Source organism: Bombus affinis, chromosome 10 (genome assembly GCF_024516045.1).
Source record: "Bombus affinis isolate iyBomAffi1 chromosome 10, iyBomAffi1.2, whole genome shotgun sequence".
NCBI classification, from domain to species: Eukaryota; Metazoa; Arthropoda; class Insecta; order Hymenoptera; family Apidae; genus Bombus; species Bombus affinis.
In genome coordinates this window covers 8549682-8562216 of record NC_066353.1, presented here as the reverse complement: position 1 = coordinate 8562216, position 12535 = coordinate 8549682, and the positions used below count along the sequence as shown (strand labels likewise).

The 12535-nt window shown below is 32.4% G+C and overlaps 2 protein-coding genes across 3 annotated transcripts in view; one reads left to right on the top strand and one right to left on the bottom strand.

Annotated features, from left to right (window-relative positions):
• The window catches only part of LOC126921337 (HIV Tat-specific factor 1 homolog), a 58350-nt gene extending 45884 nt beyond the window's left edge, over nucleotides 1-12466 (bottom strand). Inside the window, exons 1-3 of one of the 2 annotated variants that reach the window (XM_050732837.1) lie at nucleotides 12368-12466; nucleotides 10869-11227; nucleotides 10413-10769 (exon numbers count right to left, since the gene is read on the bottom strand). In XM_050732837.1, the coding sequence (XP_050588794.1) occupies nucleotides 10413-10769; nucleotides 10869-11165 (654 nt within the window). In that variant the 5' untranslated portion in view covers nucleotides 11166-11227; nucleotides 12368-12466. Of the gene's footprint in view, nucleotides 1-10412; nucleotides 10770-10868; nucleotides 11228-11823; nucleotides 11992-12367 lie in introns of those variants that run through there. The other variant, XM_050732836.1, reaches the window with a different exon arrangement.
• LOC126921339 (uncharacterized) lies at nucleotides 602-10111 on the top strand. The gene is made up of 5 exons (XM_050732839.1): nucleotides 602-963; nucleotides 6905-7180; nucleotides 7375-7611; nucleotides 7855-8053; nucleotides 8449-10111. Exons 1-5 carry the CDS (start codon nucleotides 927-929, stop codon nucleotides 8675-8677), a joined length of 978 nt encoding a protein of 325 aa, XP_050588796.1. The 5' UTR covers nucleotides 602-926; the 3' UTR covers nucleotides 8678-10111.
• Nucleotides 12467-12535: the final 69 nt, after the last annotated feature.

Sequence of the window (12535 nt, the reverse complement as noted above, 5' to 3'; positions counted from 1 at the left end):
CATATTTACTTTATGAGGGACAAAGTACTTGGAAAAATTATAATAGCAACAGCGAAAAATCATTTTTTATCTAAACGAAACGTTATATATATATATATATTTATTTACTAATATATATATTAAGCATTATATTTAAGTATTATATTCATAGATTTGTAGATTTCTGATTTTAAGAGCAGTTTACTTAAAAAGATAAGCGGCACTGCTTTAATTAAACCACTGAATAGAAATAGACCGAAGAACTGAGATAGTTATGAACGTTGCTGTAACTAGACCAAAATATCACACTCGCATTCAAGCCACAGATCTCATTCCCAAATCGTTCGAGGATAGATAAATCTCAATGGAATGGCAAAGGGAGAGAGGAGCGCGTGGTTCGATTTTTAAAGAGTCGAATACAGGAGAAATTCCTTAGGTGTCGAATATCATTGCTATGGGGATAGAGGACCCGATGCGTTTGACGAACGAAACGAAACGAACGTACAACTAGCCAGGAGAGGAGCCTGAAAAATGCCAGGAGATCGAGAAAGTATGCGGCACACGGAGGAAGCGCGAGTTCGTATCGAAAGCTCGCCTCGTACCTTGACGTCGAGCGGAATGGAAGCGGCGGCTTCAGTCGCTCGCGAACTTCCACCGTGAAAGCTTCTCCCCGTGTGCTCGTCCGCTTCTGATCAGTGTCTCGGACATAGAGAAATCGAGAACGCGCCAACACAGAAAAAAAAGATTAAAATTATCGTGATCGAGAATCGTTTAGGTCGTGAATTTTTATGAAAATTTCGTTCGAATTGACAAAGACATCAAGTGGATCTTGATGAGTGAATCAATGTGTAACTTGTGAACGAGGATGAGGACGATTCTGTTTGCACCGTTTTGCTTGTTCATCGACGAATTCGGCGAATAAATCAACGACAGAGCAGGTGGAAACCATGCGGAGGTGTTTGCTTCTGGTTCTTTGTGCCGCAGGTAATGAGTTTCGCCAATGAATCGACCGATTTTAATTCAACGCCTGTGATTTATTCGAGAAATATCAAGTGAAAGGAGACTAAATGGATAAAAAGATTGACGAGGGAAGGAATACATTTTTTACACGTTCGGTTTAGTTTCAATTGTATTTCTTTTCGGTAGAAATGTCTATCTCAATGTTGCTTATGAGTGAAAAGCGTGAACTTTTATCAAAAAACTTACGCACACACGCGGGCTTCTCTCTTAGAAATAAATTTACGGAGTGCGTTTACGAGTTGTCGTCGTGAAAGCTTTCTGGGACTGAATCCTTTGAGGAAATCTTTAGAGAACAAAGCATGAAAGGTATAGAGTTAATTATCAAATTGCAAGGTAAAGCGAAATACCAAAGAAAAGTTCCTCTGTGTTTATAGAGCTAGTATAAACATAAAAGAGATCGCTGGATAAAACGAACATGATAATTATATATGTCGATACTCGTTTAACACACCTATCGAAAACATTAAAACGCCACATTCACTTTTAGCATTGAAACAAATAAAATAAAATAAAACTTCGTTTAATGGAATAAGAATAAAAAATGAAGCAATAAAAACATATAACGCTCAAATACCACTATAAATTAAATTAAAAGCTCATATAGTACCGATATATTGAATCGAGAAAGAAAGAAGAAGCGTATCTTGAGAAAGATTTCGAAAATAGAGAATAACGAAAACATTGTAAATAACTCCATTCACTATTGTAGAAGCTGGCCATTTATTTATAACTTAGATCATTCACCTCAAGAATTTTGTTGACACGTACGAATAGAAACAACTGCACTGCGTGGTGAGAAACGAGTGCCGGTTCGGTCCATCCTATTTTTCTTTCACCACGGAAGATTAAAAATTTATAACATGGAACGTTCCCTTACGGTACATTTCCTTCTTTTCTATTTTCTACTATTTTCTCCCTAGAACTCGTATAAAGAAAGGGGGAAAAAAATCCGTAGAAACGTTGCCAACGTCGAACATTTATACGAGCATAATAAAACGATTTGCAAGCTTCAACTGATGCAATATGCAAGTCATTAAATGCGAAAGGATGTATCTACCAAATGCAAATATCGATTGGTTACGCACTTGTAAGTACGAAAAAATTCATTACTGATGACGCCTTTAAGCGAAACTAGGCGACTCGATAACGCTACTCGAGATTTCTATCTTTCTTACTTACTATTACCCGAAGAGCTCGAAATAATAAAGAAGAAGCGATGATACAATCAATGTCACGATGCACCATTTAATACCAGAGGGTAGACAAATATGCACGTTCGTGATTAGATCTTTTTTCTCGCTTTAAGCTACATAATGATAATAATTAATAATTAACTTCTACGTATAAAATTAAGGAAATTAAATTTTGATTAAATACCTTTTCAAAACAAAATCTTTAACTTCTCTAAATGATACTGTATCGACATATTATATTGATAAATATTAAAAATAAGTTTCAATATGCAATCTATATTTATATTCTAAATCTTTAATGAAAATAGTAATATTCGTATTTAAGATGTAAGGTAAATAATAAGGTGAATAGTTGAAGCTAAAATATTAAGTCCTTTATCGTTATGTAATGTAATGTAGGGCTAATAAAAATAAGGCCACATATACTATTGAATACCTAGATGCCCGAAGTGAATAGATCGGCCATCTATTTTTGTTAGAGAGTACGCGAATCTTTAGTCAGAAGACCACACACAACGGTATTAAATCACACCGCAAATGTGTCGCAAAACTAGAATAACCATAAGAAAGTGTTCACTGCCAAAACTGCAGAATAATGGATTACGTAAGTATCGGTTTTTCACCACCTTTTATTCGATCTAGTTACCTTGGGTCAAATTAACTTTGAACGGATTAAATTCACGAACGCGATTATTATTGGAGATATCTGTACAAGATCAATGAATTAATACCAGTGATAAAATAAGTATAAATTTTATCATTAATAACATCAGTATTCGCTGTGATCTTCCAACAGCATATAACAAAACCATTTTTATTTTCGTGCTTAATGGAAAAAACCTAATGCAAAACAAATACTTACATAAGTTAGTTATATGCAGTGTTAGCAAGTTATAATGATTATACGTTTCATCTGACGAATACAATCCCCGGTTATGTTTCATAAAAATAGTCTTTTTGCTAAAGTATGTCATGAAAGAAAAATTATATATATGCTTGATACTAGATTATTAAATTATAATTACACCAGTTAATCTAAACGCCTGTTATTTTAAAGACTCGCCAAAGAGATACATACATGAGACACTTGTTGATCGGCCGTAGTGAAACAAATCGGCCGCTGTAGCTAAAATATACAAGCAATATGAAACAATTACGCAGAGCACATGTAAAGTTAGCCTTGTGCTAGATGTAACCCGTGAATGAAAGTAAAAATTGTGAACACACGTGTTATCCATGAGTACGACGTACGCATCGATGAACATGATTCTTACGTAGATAAAGGTACAGCTTATAGACGTGCTGATTTAAAAGTTCAGTCGCAATTATAGCTGAATAACAGCTACAGACGTTCGTATTAATTATCAACGTTCATGACATAGCACGATGATATCAAAGTCCGGCGTATAGTATTTAATTACACCTTGTCAAATGGCGAATTTCTAGAAACATAGTCTCAATATCTATCGCTCGTTTAAGTACAAGCACATTTTCAAAGTCAGTCACCGATTTGGGTTAAAGCAAGTTTGCATCGCATGGCTCAGCTGATATGAGAATATTGACAATAGATAAAACAGCTGACATATATATGTGCCATGTGGTTGTATAATTTCGATAATACTCGTTTAAGATAATGTTAGCCTAGTAAATTTTTCGAGTCATGTATAGGGATCAAGTATAACCATCTTTTTATTTTCCTCACGTTTTGGTTTTAATTTTCGTCACGTTTTGCAACGACCAAGCATGTAATTAAAGTTAAATTTGATTTTCCAATTAACAGAGAATTGTTTTTATCGTATGTACGATCTCTCTCACGGATTTAGAGATTAAATATGAACAATTAGCCGAATAATTTATTCGCCGTTCAAACTAATCAGATGATCTTATCCTTGAATAATTAATCAGATACAAGAAACGAAAATATTGGAAATCTTAACAAAAGGAGCCACTTTTATAGTCCGTTACGTCATCACATAACTCGACAAAATTATGAACCTTGGTAGCTGTTCCTCTCAAATATTTGTAATCGTTGCATTAGACATGTCGAATTAGCAAGGATTTTATAGGTGAAAGATTCATTCGCATTCATAAAACTTCCAAATTTCAATCAAGTTCCATTCAGACTGCTTTGACATCGCTCGAATGAAATCCTGAACAAATCTCTTTCTTCTTCGACATTTATGTATAAAAATGAAAAATATCCAATCGGTAGAGGAATGGAATCTTAAAAACTGGAAATTTGCTATCAATCAGAAACGTATGACTAAAAAGATGCAAACGTTCGTTTCGATTACATCGACTATTAATTTGTCATAATACAACTCGGACAAAATGAAAAGTTGTTCGCAATATCTGCTGAAAGGCGGATTTACATTCAATGCGTGTCCTGGGTATACAGAAATATCGGTGAAGCTACATCCGACGCAATTGCGAATGAATACGTGAAAAGATAAAGCTCCAACATTACCGCGGCTGTTTGTCGTTTATGGTTTCCAGCCGGAGAAACAAGCAAACAAAATGTGCTCAACAAACCAAACGTGTTCAGCGGATGGAAACTTTTCCCCGTATAATTCGTGTTCCTACAAACGTTCCCTAAAGTGATAATTTATAGTTGAATATGTTATTCCTACAGAATTAGAAGTTACAGAAATTGCGATACATTATCGAAGGTGATTGCAAATATGATACGTGTAAGGGTAATATTACCTATTACTTGCAATTCCAAAAAATTCTAAAAAATTCTAAACGATCGGTAGATCGCAAATTTTTATGCAAACTAGTATCATTATAGGTACTCGCGGAAACGAAACATCTATATAATGCTACGTTACAGTCAGACGTGAAAGGAATAAGTTTCAAAAAGAATACAACTGTCCATAGAACAATTTTTTCAATGGTCGTAAACCGCGAAAGAATTCTACGAGAATAGCTGGTGCATGATTTAATTAGAGTGCTGCAGTTTGAATTCATGAAAACAACTCGATCAACTAGTAACCTATTTCGTCGTGTTAACGTACTCCCGGAGTTCTTCCATGATAATAAACCAAAGAGGAAGATGCACAGTGTAATTGGCACTTCGCATTTCTACCCTAATAATTCCCATGTATGGACGTAATAGCAATGCATCGCATAATTTTCTCGGATGATATCATTCACACTTTGCAGGCCGGACAACATCAAACGCATCCAACTAGGTTAGGAATACTTAGCAATACACGGAAGTTTAACTCATGTTTGATACTTGAGCACGGACGGCGTAAGAACCTTTAGAAGAAAACTTTCAAACTTGCATCTTTAAAGTACATATAATGGCTATTTCCTTCTATAAAAAGTTATCGTTATAAACATGTTTAACGTAAAATGAATCTTTAAGCAAAAATTGAAACGAAAAATTACGCATATAAATAACAGGTCTTTTTTATTTTTCTCAAATTCGAGAAATTTTCTAATGATTGAAAAATACGATTCGGACGAAAATGTTAGAGAGAACGCAGTGAGATTAACACATTTCCTACGGAATTCGGTCGTAATCGACTTACGTCTATCATCGGTGTAAATTATAGTGTCATATATATCTCTTAAGATAGATTGTCATACAGCTATTAATAAATACCAAAGACTATTAACCTTTTTAGCTGTAGCAGTCGTTATAGCACACGTATTTAATTTCACACGGTAATTAGCTATATCTAAACCACCGACAAATAAGCTTCTCCGCGTTTTTGCTATCAAACAGCAATACAAATAATCTTTTGCAATTATCGTACCATACATATATCGACATCCTTCGACATGCTTCGTCTTATAATTGAAAGAGAGAACAGAGAGTTAAAAACAAGCTTAAAATTAAAATTGGAAAAATGGATTTTTAGAACAATTTCCTAATCGGTATATTCTAATCTGTATAAACGAGGACATTATTATACAGCAATCATTATCACCTTCTTCGTGTAATAAATCTCAATTTTATGACCAGTCATCTCCTTTTAGAACGTCACGATCACTAAATTATTTTCATCTATGTAATGTATATAACTCCATCTGTATATTTGTATCTATTCATCCGTAAAAAAAGGTACGGTTTACATAATCGTTAAATTACGCTCAAGGACAAGAGATAGGTATTAAGGATCAGCGACTAAACTGCATCTGACGTTTTATTCGATTTTCTGCAATTGTTTCCATAAAAGGACAGAGCCACGAGAGACGAAAGAAATTATTGCACGGGGAAGAGAACGACCGTAACACTGAACTACTTAGTCCCGCTGCATATTACAGCATGCAATCGTATGACGTAATGAATTTGCTATCGCACATTCCTACCTACATTAAAACAGTGGATATCAATTTTTACCGACGGATAAAACGTACATAAATGTAAGGCATTCGTTTAATACTCGTCACATGCAAAGAAGATGCACCGGCAGAGAAATTTATGTGAACAGTGTGTAGGCGAAACTGTTGAACTGTTGTGTCGTCCCCAAGGATTTCCTTGAACGAGAAATATTCTCGAGATAGAATATGCCATTGCGATTCTACGGAATATGCGAAATTCTCAGCTACAGATGATACGAGAAAAGATAAAATTACGAGAATATTATTTAAATGTTTGAAAATGATTCCTTTTTTCTTCCGTGTTAAAGAGAATATGATACATGAGATAAGATAACGAAGGCTAGCTAATTATTCTTTACGACTTTATTGTTTTACAGGCATATCAGCAGTAGTGGCACAGCCGTACAATAACAGTATCAATCCAGCAGCCACGAACAGGCTCAGAGTCGGCCGACAAAATGAAATCATAAGGCGGTACATGTGCCCTATAGGATTCTTCCGATTGAAAAGATATTGCTATTACTTAAGCGGAGGTACGGCACCTTGGAGAGAAGCCTATTTTCACTGCAAAGATAGAAACGCTACTCTAGCGATTCTCGATAGAAATGGTAAAGATCGAATGCTAAGGAAATACTTGTCGAGCGATCAATTCAGTAAGTAAAATTCGTCTTACAATAGAATATTTAATAATAAAAATAAAAAAGACATATTACCTAATAAGTAGTTTTCAAACCACTCGCGTTATACAATCTTATATTTACAATCATACAAAAATACAAAATATATATAATCTAAATTTGGATGAAATTGATTAAATATCTAAACTGGTTGAAATATTATGTCCCAGCGAAATTAGAGAGATGGATCGGTGGAATATACAATTGGCAGCAAATGGCTTGGGAATGGGGAGTGACCGGGGAGAAAGTGGTGTTCCAAAATTTTGGTTTACCTCAATCTAACCACTCTAAACAACAATATGCATGGCACTGCATCACGATCGATCCCACGTTAAGGTATAAATGGAGCCCACGAAGTTGCGTCGAACGAAAACACTACGTGTGCGAAGTACCAGCTGGACGTATAGGTAACATCCTACTTTCTTGACGCTCGTTTCTAGCTCAAATACCACTTAAAGCACCATTCTATCTATATATAACGATAAACATTTTTATTAAAATTAAAGGATGTAAAAGGACCATCGAACAATATTCCCAATGAACATTCGTCTCAAAACTAACAAAATTTATACATACGAGAATCGTACGATTGTTGAACCTTTTAGTGATTAAGTGGATATCTATAATTAGATACTTTGTTTAAATTATAGTTAGAAGACGTAAAAAAACGATAGATCCATACGCACCGCAAAACCAAAGATTGAAACCTCGAAAGAAGAGCAAGAAATACTCTAAAGAACAGAAGAAATCAAACAGGCAGAATAAAAGACGAAGTGGATGGAGAAAGAAGCACGCGGAACAATATTCAGATTGGGCACATGGTGTGAATGTAGGTTCAAGGCCACCTAGGTAAGTTATTTTACCTATAAAGTGATAGTAAGTTGTGAAATATACTGTTTGCCAATAGTATACTATTTTGTACATAGAAGACAAGTGGTTTCTCTTAAGGATCGTTACGTTGTCCAGAAAATTCATAACAAAATTCGACAAAAATTAAACGCTATGTATTTTCATAGAAATAACATTTTAGTAAATGTATATATCGGTATTTTTATGCATATATCAAACCTTTTGGTATTTAATATCTGCTCCCACACAAGTCCACATTTGAAAAACTTATCTTCTTTCCCAATAAATTCTTTTAAGTTCAAAATTAAAGATTCCTAAATAAGATGTTAATGTATCGTAACCAAATTGTAGCATAATAGTACATTCGTAATTTTGAACTAAAATTCTAATTGCAGCGTTAAAGTATTGTACCCGAGAACAAGAATGCGACATCACTCGAACAGAACTCAACTGAATTACCCACTAGTGGCACAGATCTTGCCTCAAGGACGAGAATACAGTGCATTCGCACCTGATACGCCCAGTAACGGTCCACAAAGTCTAACAGCCATAAACAACATTTTGCCACAAATCTCTAGCAAAATGGACAACCTAGCGAGCGAAGAAGTTATTTTAAAGCCATAAACAAAACGCTACTTATTTTAACTCTTTATTTGGTTGCTTTAATCATCGATCATTATTCTTCTAAAAGATCATTTTGTATCTATGTTTCACACACTTTCTTCCATTCTGCATTTTGCTAGAAATTTAATTAATTGAGGCTTTCATTCAGCCAAATAAAGAGTTATAATTTTCGTTTCGTTTCGTTTCGTTTCGTTTCGAATTTGTGGATGATGAAGTTATTTAGGCGCTACTAAAGTCGAGCATAGACTGAGATATAATTTATTCGGCTCAAAACAGTCTCTTCTTATGTTCCTCTCATTCTAAATAGACGTTAGATTCTTGAAGATGTACTTGTCTAGTTAATAACGTTACCTCGAATCGGTAGAGTAATAACTTCAATGTTCGTGTATCGCGTACGATGTGTGTTTAGATTTCATTTTGTATTTTTTTATTTAATTAATCTGCATGAAACGCGGATCGTCCATTAGCGAACTATATTTGCAATGTTAGTTTTTGCTTGTCGCTAAGTATTACGGCATTCGAAGGCATTTATACGTAGAAACAAATTATAAAATGCAAAACTACAATGAGATACAAGATAGAATTATCTAATTGCAAATTTACTTTTTTAAAAATTTGTTTTAATTAAAATAATAACTCGTTGTAGAAAAATTATTTATTCGCTATTTTTTAATTTATTTTTCATTATTAAAAAATGATTCTTAAAGAAATAAGTTCTAAAATATTTCTTGGATGAATGCCTTCGGTTTATTGTAGCGCGAGAAAGCACTTTAAAACTATGGATTTAGTTTTCGCGCTAACTAAATGTTTAAAACCATAGTGCAATCATAGCAGCAGATAATATATCACAAATAGTCAAACTGCTTAAATATCGATAATTGTATGTTGACTATACCTAAATTTTCAAACATACGTATATCACTACCAATGGATAATGCACTGACTGCGTATCAATGTTACTCAAAAAATATCAGAAAAAAATATATATGCATATAATATTTGATGTTTATCTAGAACGCATTATTTAGTATATGTTATCAGTATATATCGATATAAATTTCCCAAGACTTTTATTTTTTATGCTTTAATTTAATGATATTGTATATACATATAAGTACCGATAGAATAAAACCTTTTTACGGCCGGAACGTTTCAGGATTTATAAGTTGATAAAAAAGATTATACGTTTAATTATAAGCTAAGTGATTCGAGAAATATTGTGTGATGTACTTAAACATTTATATTTACGTACATTGCATTCTTATTTACATATTAATCTGTATTCGTACAATGTCACTTCAAAATACTTGAAACTCCACTATTAATTCGTGAAGAATTAAGTTTTGTTTACAAAATATCCAAATTATTGAAACATATCTTCTACATTTAACATGATGTACATTACGTCAATAAAGATTCTATGTCAAATCATCACTATGAAATTTAATTTTTAGCCTAAATTGTGATAGTAAACATAAACTTTTTTTAGATAATTTAGATAATTAATTAAGAAAAATTTATACCTTTATAAAAAGAGTTCCGTAATATTCAACATACTACATATTTCGTAGTAGATATATATCTTACTAACTTTTTGTTAAAATAAATATTTTCATAATTGTGCAAAGTAATTATTTTTAAGAATTTAATCAGTAATAATATTATCATTAATCCAAGTCCAATGAAATTATTTATAAAACAGCTGACAATAAAAACCAAATAAATAATCACTTACCTTTATGTAGATACAGAGAGCATCACCCTTTGGTTGACCATTTGTATCCTTATATAACTTGATCTTGTCCTTTCCCTTTTCATCTCGTGCTATGAGACCACATTTGTTGAAAAGCTCTGTGAGTTCATCCATAGTAATATCTAATGGTAGGCCAGACACGTAAATAGCAGTATTATGGGCTTCATCTACTTCGAACCAAGTTGGCGGCTCTTGTGCTTTTCTTTTGGCTTCCATCTTCTTTTTCTCTTTATCGATCTTTGCTTGTGCTTGAGATTGTTGCACAGTATTTGTTTCTACTTTACTTGCATCTGTAAACCCATAACTCATTTGATATCTTGCCATGAAATCTTCATCCACCTGAAAAATAATTATTTGAAAATATTTTAATGATAATGCATTATGGGCTATATAAATAAAAAGTTTATTGAAATATCTTTTATGAAAAACACACCTCACCTTTGGGAACCAGGCATTTTTTTCCTTGTCCCAAAAGTACACACTGCCATCATTAGGATCTGTATATGTATGAGTATCATTTTCAAAGCCAAATACTCCTTCTTGTGCCCTAACTTCATTATCATCAGAATCTTTTGTCTCTGCTTCTTCTGTATCTTTTACTATCCATTCATTCTTATCTCGGTCAAATCTATATGTAACGTTAGTTGTAGGATCTTTATATATATAAGATTGGCCATCAAATTTATAATGCTTCATAGAATCTTCAGCCTTCTCGGTATTTTTACAATCAGCCATTTTATGTTAATAATATTTCATTTGATGAAAACTCCAATAAAATTCAGCATAAAATTTAAGACCTATAACAGAAAATTATGAAAACATATTAATTACGATAATGATGCTATCTTAATTGTGTGTAAAATTTATAAGCTATTATTAGTGTGTTAATATAAATAATATGAATAAATAATGGCAACCTGTTGATAAACAACATTCATTTATTTGATAGAGATTTAAATCACATACTAATGCTTTGTATTTGGTAATTGCTAAGACAGTTGACATAACCTTTCAACTTATCGTACTTTGTATTTATCATAAAGTATCATTAACAAAAAATTATAAAAATAACAAAACAAATTTATGCAAAATGTTAAAGTTACATTTACTAAAATAAAGATTGATAAAACAAAAACGACATAATATAGATTAAATAATTACAAGCGTATACAGGTTACATAAATATTATCAAAATACAATCGAATTTAACGTTACAATACAATTTTTATCTATAACGTGTACGTACTAAGTAAAACGCATTTATATAAATTGATCAAATAATAATGATACAATTTCCCTCGATATATGAAAAAGTTACGTCAAAGTGCACAAATATTTTGATGTAGGTTAGATATCTATCATATACAGAAATCGATATCACTATCAAACATACCATTTGAAATTATGTTAGTTCTTCACAATAATTCTAACGTAGCTAACGTCTACTCTTATCAAAAAATATAACTTTTTTAAAAAGAAACGAATTGTAAATTCTTGAACTTGACAGCAACACACTACTCAACATGCGTTGATACCTGTTCGCGATACTAATGCGCTCTACATGAAATTGTAGAATTTTCTATCATGTACATTTGTGCCGATAAAGCGTACTGTAATCAATTTTATTTATTTTAACACTTATTTCTTTTATTAAATATTCATTTTAACATTTAATACTCTTCTATACTTTTAACTTTGAACGACTTAATAAAATTATTTTTCTGAATATTCAAATACGGTATTTTTAATTTTTGGAGTAATAAAATGTCTTATGGATTTATAATTTTGTAATAAACGTAACACGTTTCATAAATTTGTTGCATTTGTTTCAAAGAACATGAATTACTAACAAGCAAATATATATTTATTTTCCAAAAATTGTATGATACTCTTTACTAAAAATACCATATTTGAATGTAATACACCAAATATAATACCTGTATAACTTGATAATGTAAAATTTAATTTCTCACTTTCAGTTTATTCTTTCGCGTATCTTTACCGGAAATAGCAGTACCACTACTTTAATCCTATTCTTCATTTGATACAGTGACGTAACCAGAAGTCTTTCTTAGGTGGAGGCGACATGTGTAAAAGTATAGTAT

Bases quoted from the DNA above. Each gene is read 5' to 3' on its own strand.
- LOC126921339 (XM_050732839.1), top strand. From the start codon at position 927: ATGCGGAGGTGTTTGCTTCTGGTTCTTTGTGCCGCAG. The intron at 964-6,904 runs GTAATGAGTTTC...ATTGTTTTACAG, and splicing joins TCTGGTTCTTTGTGCCGCAG to GCATATCAGCAGTAGTGGCA. The intron at 7,181-7,374 runs GTAAGTAAAATT...ATTATGTCCCAG, and splicing joins CTTGTCGAGCGATCAATTCA to CGAAATTAGAGAGATGGATC.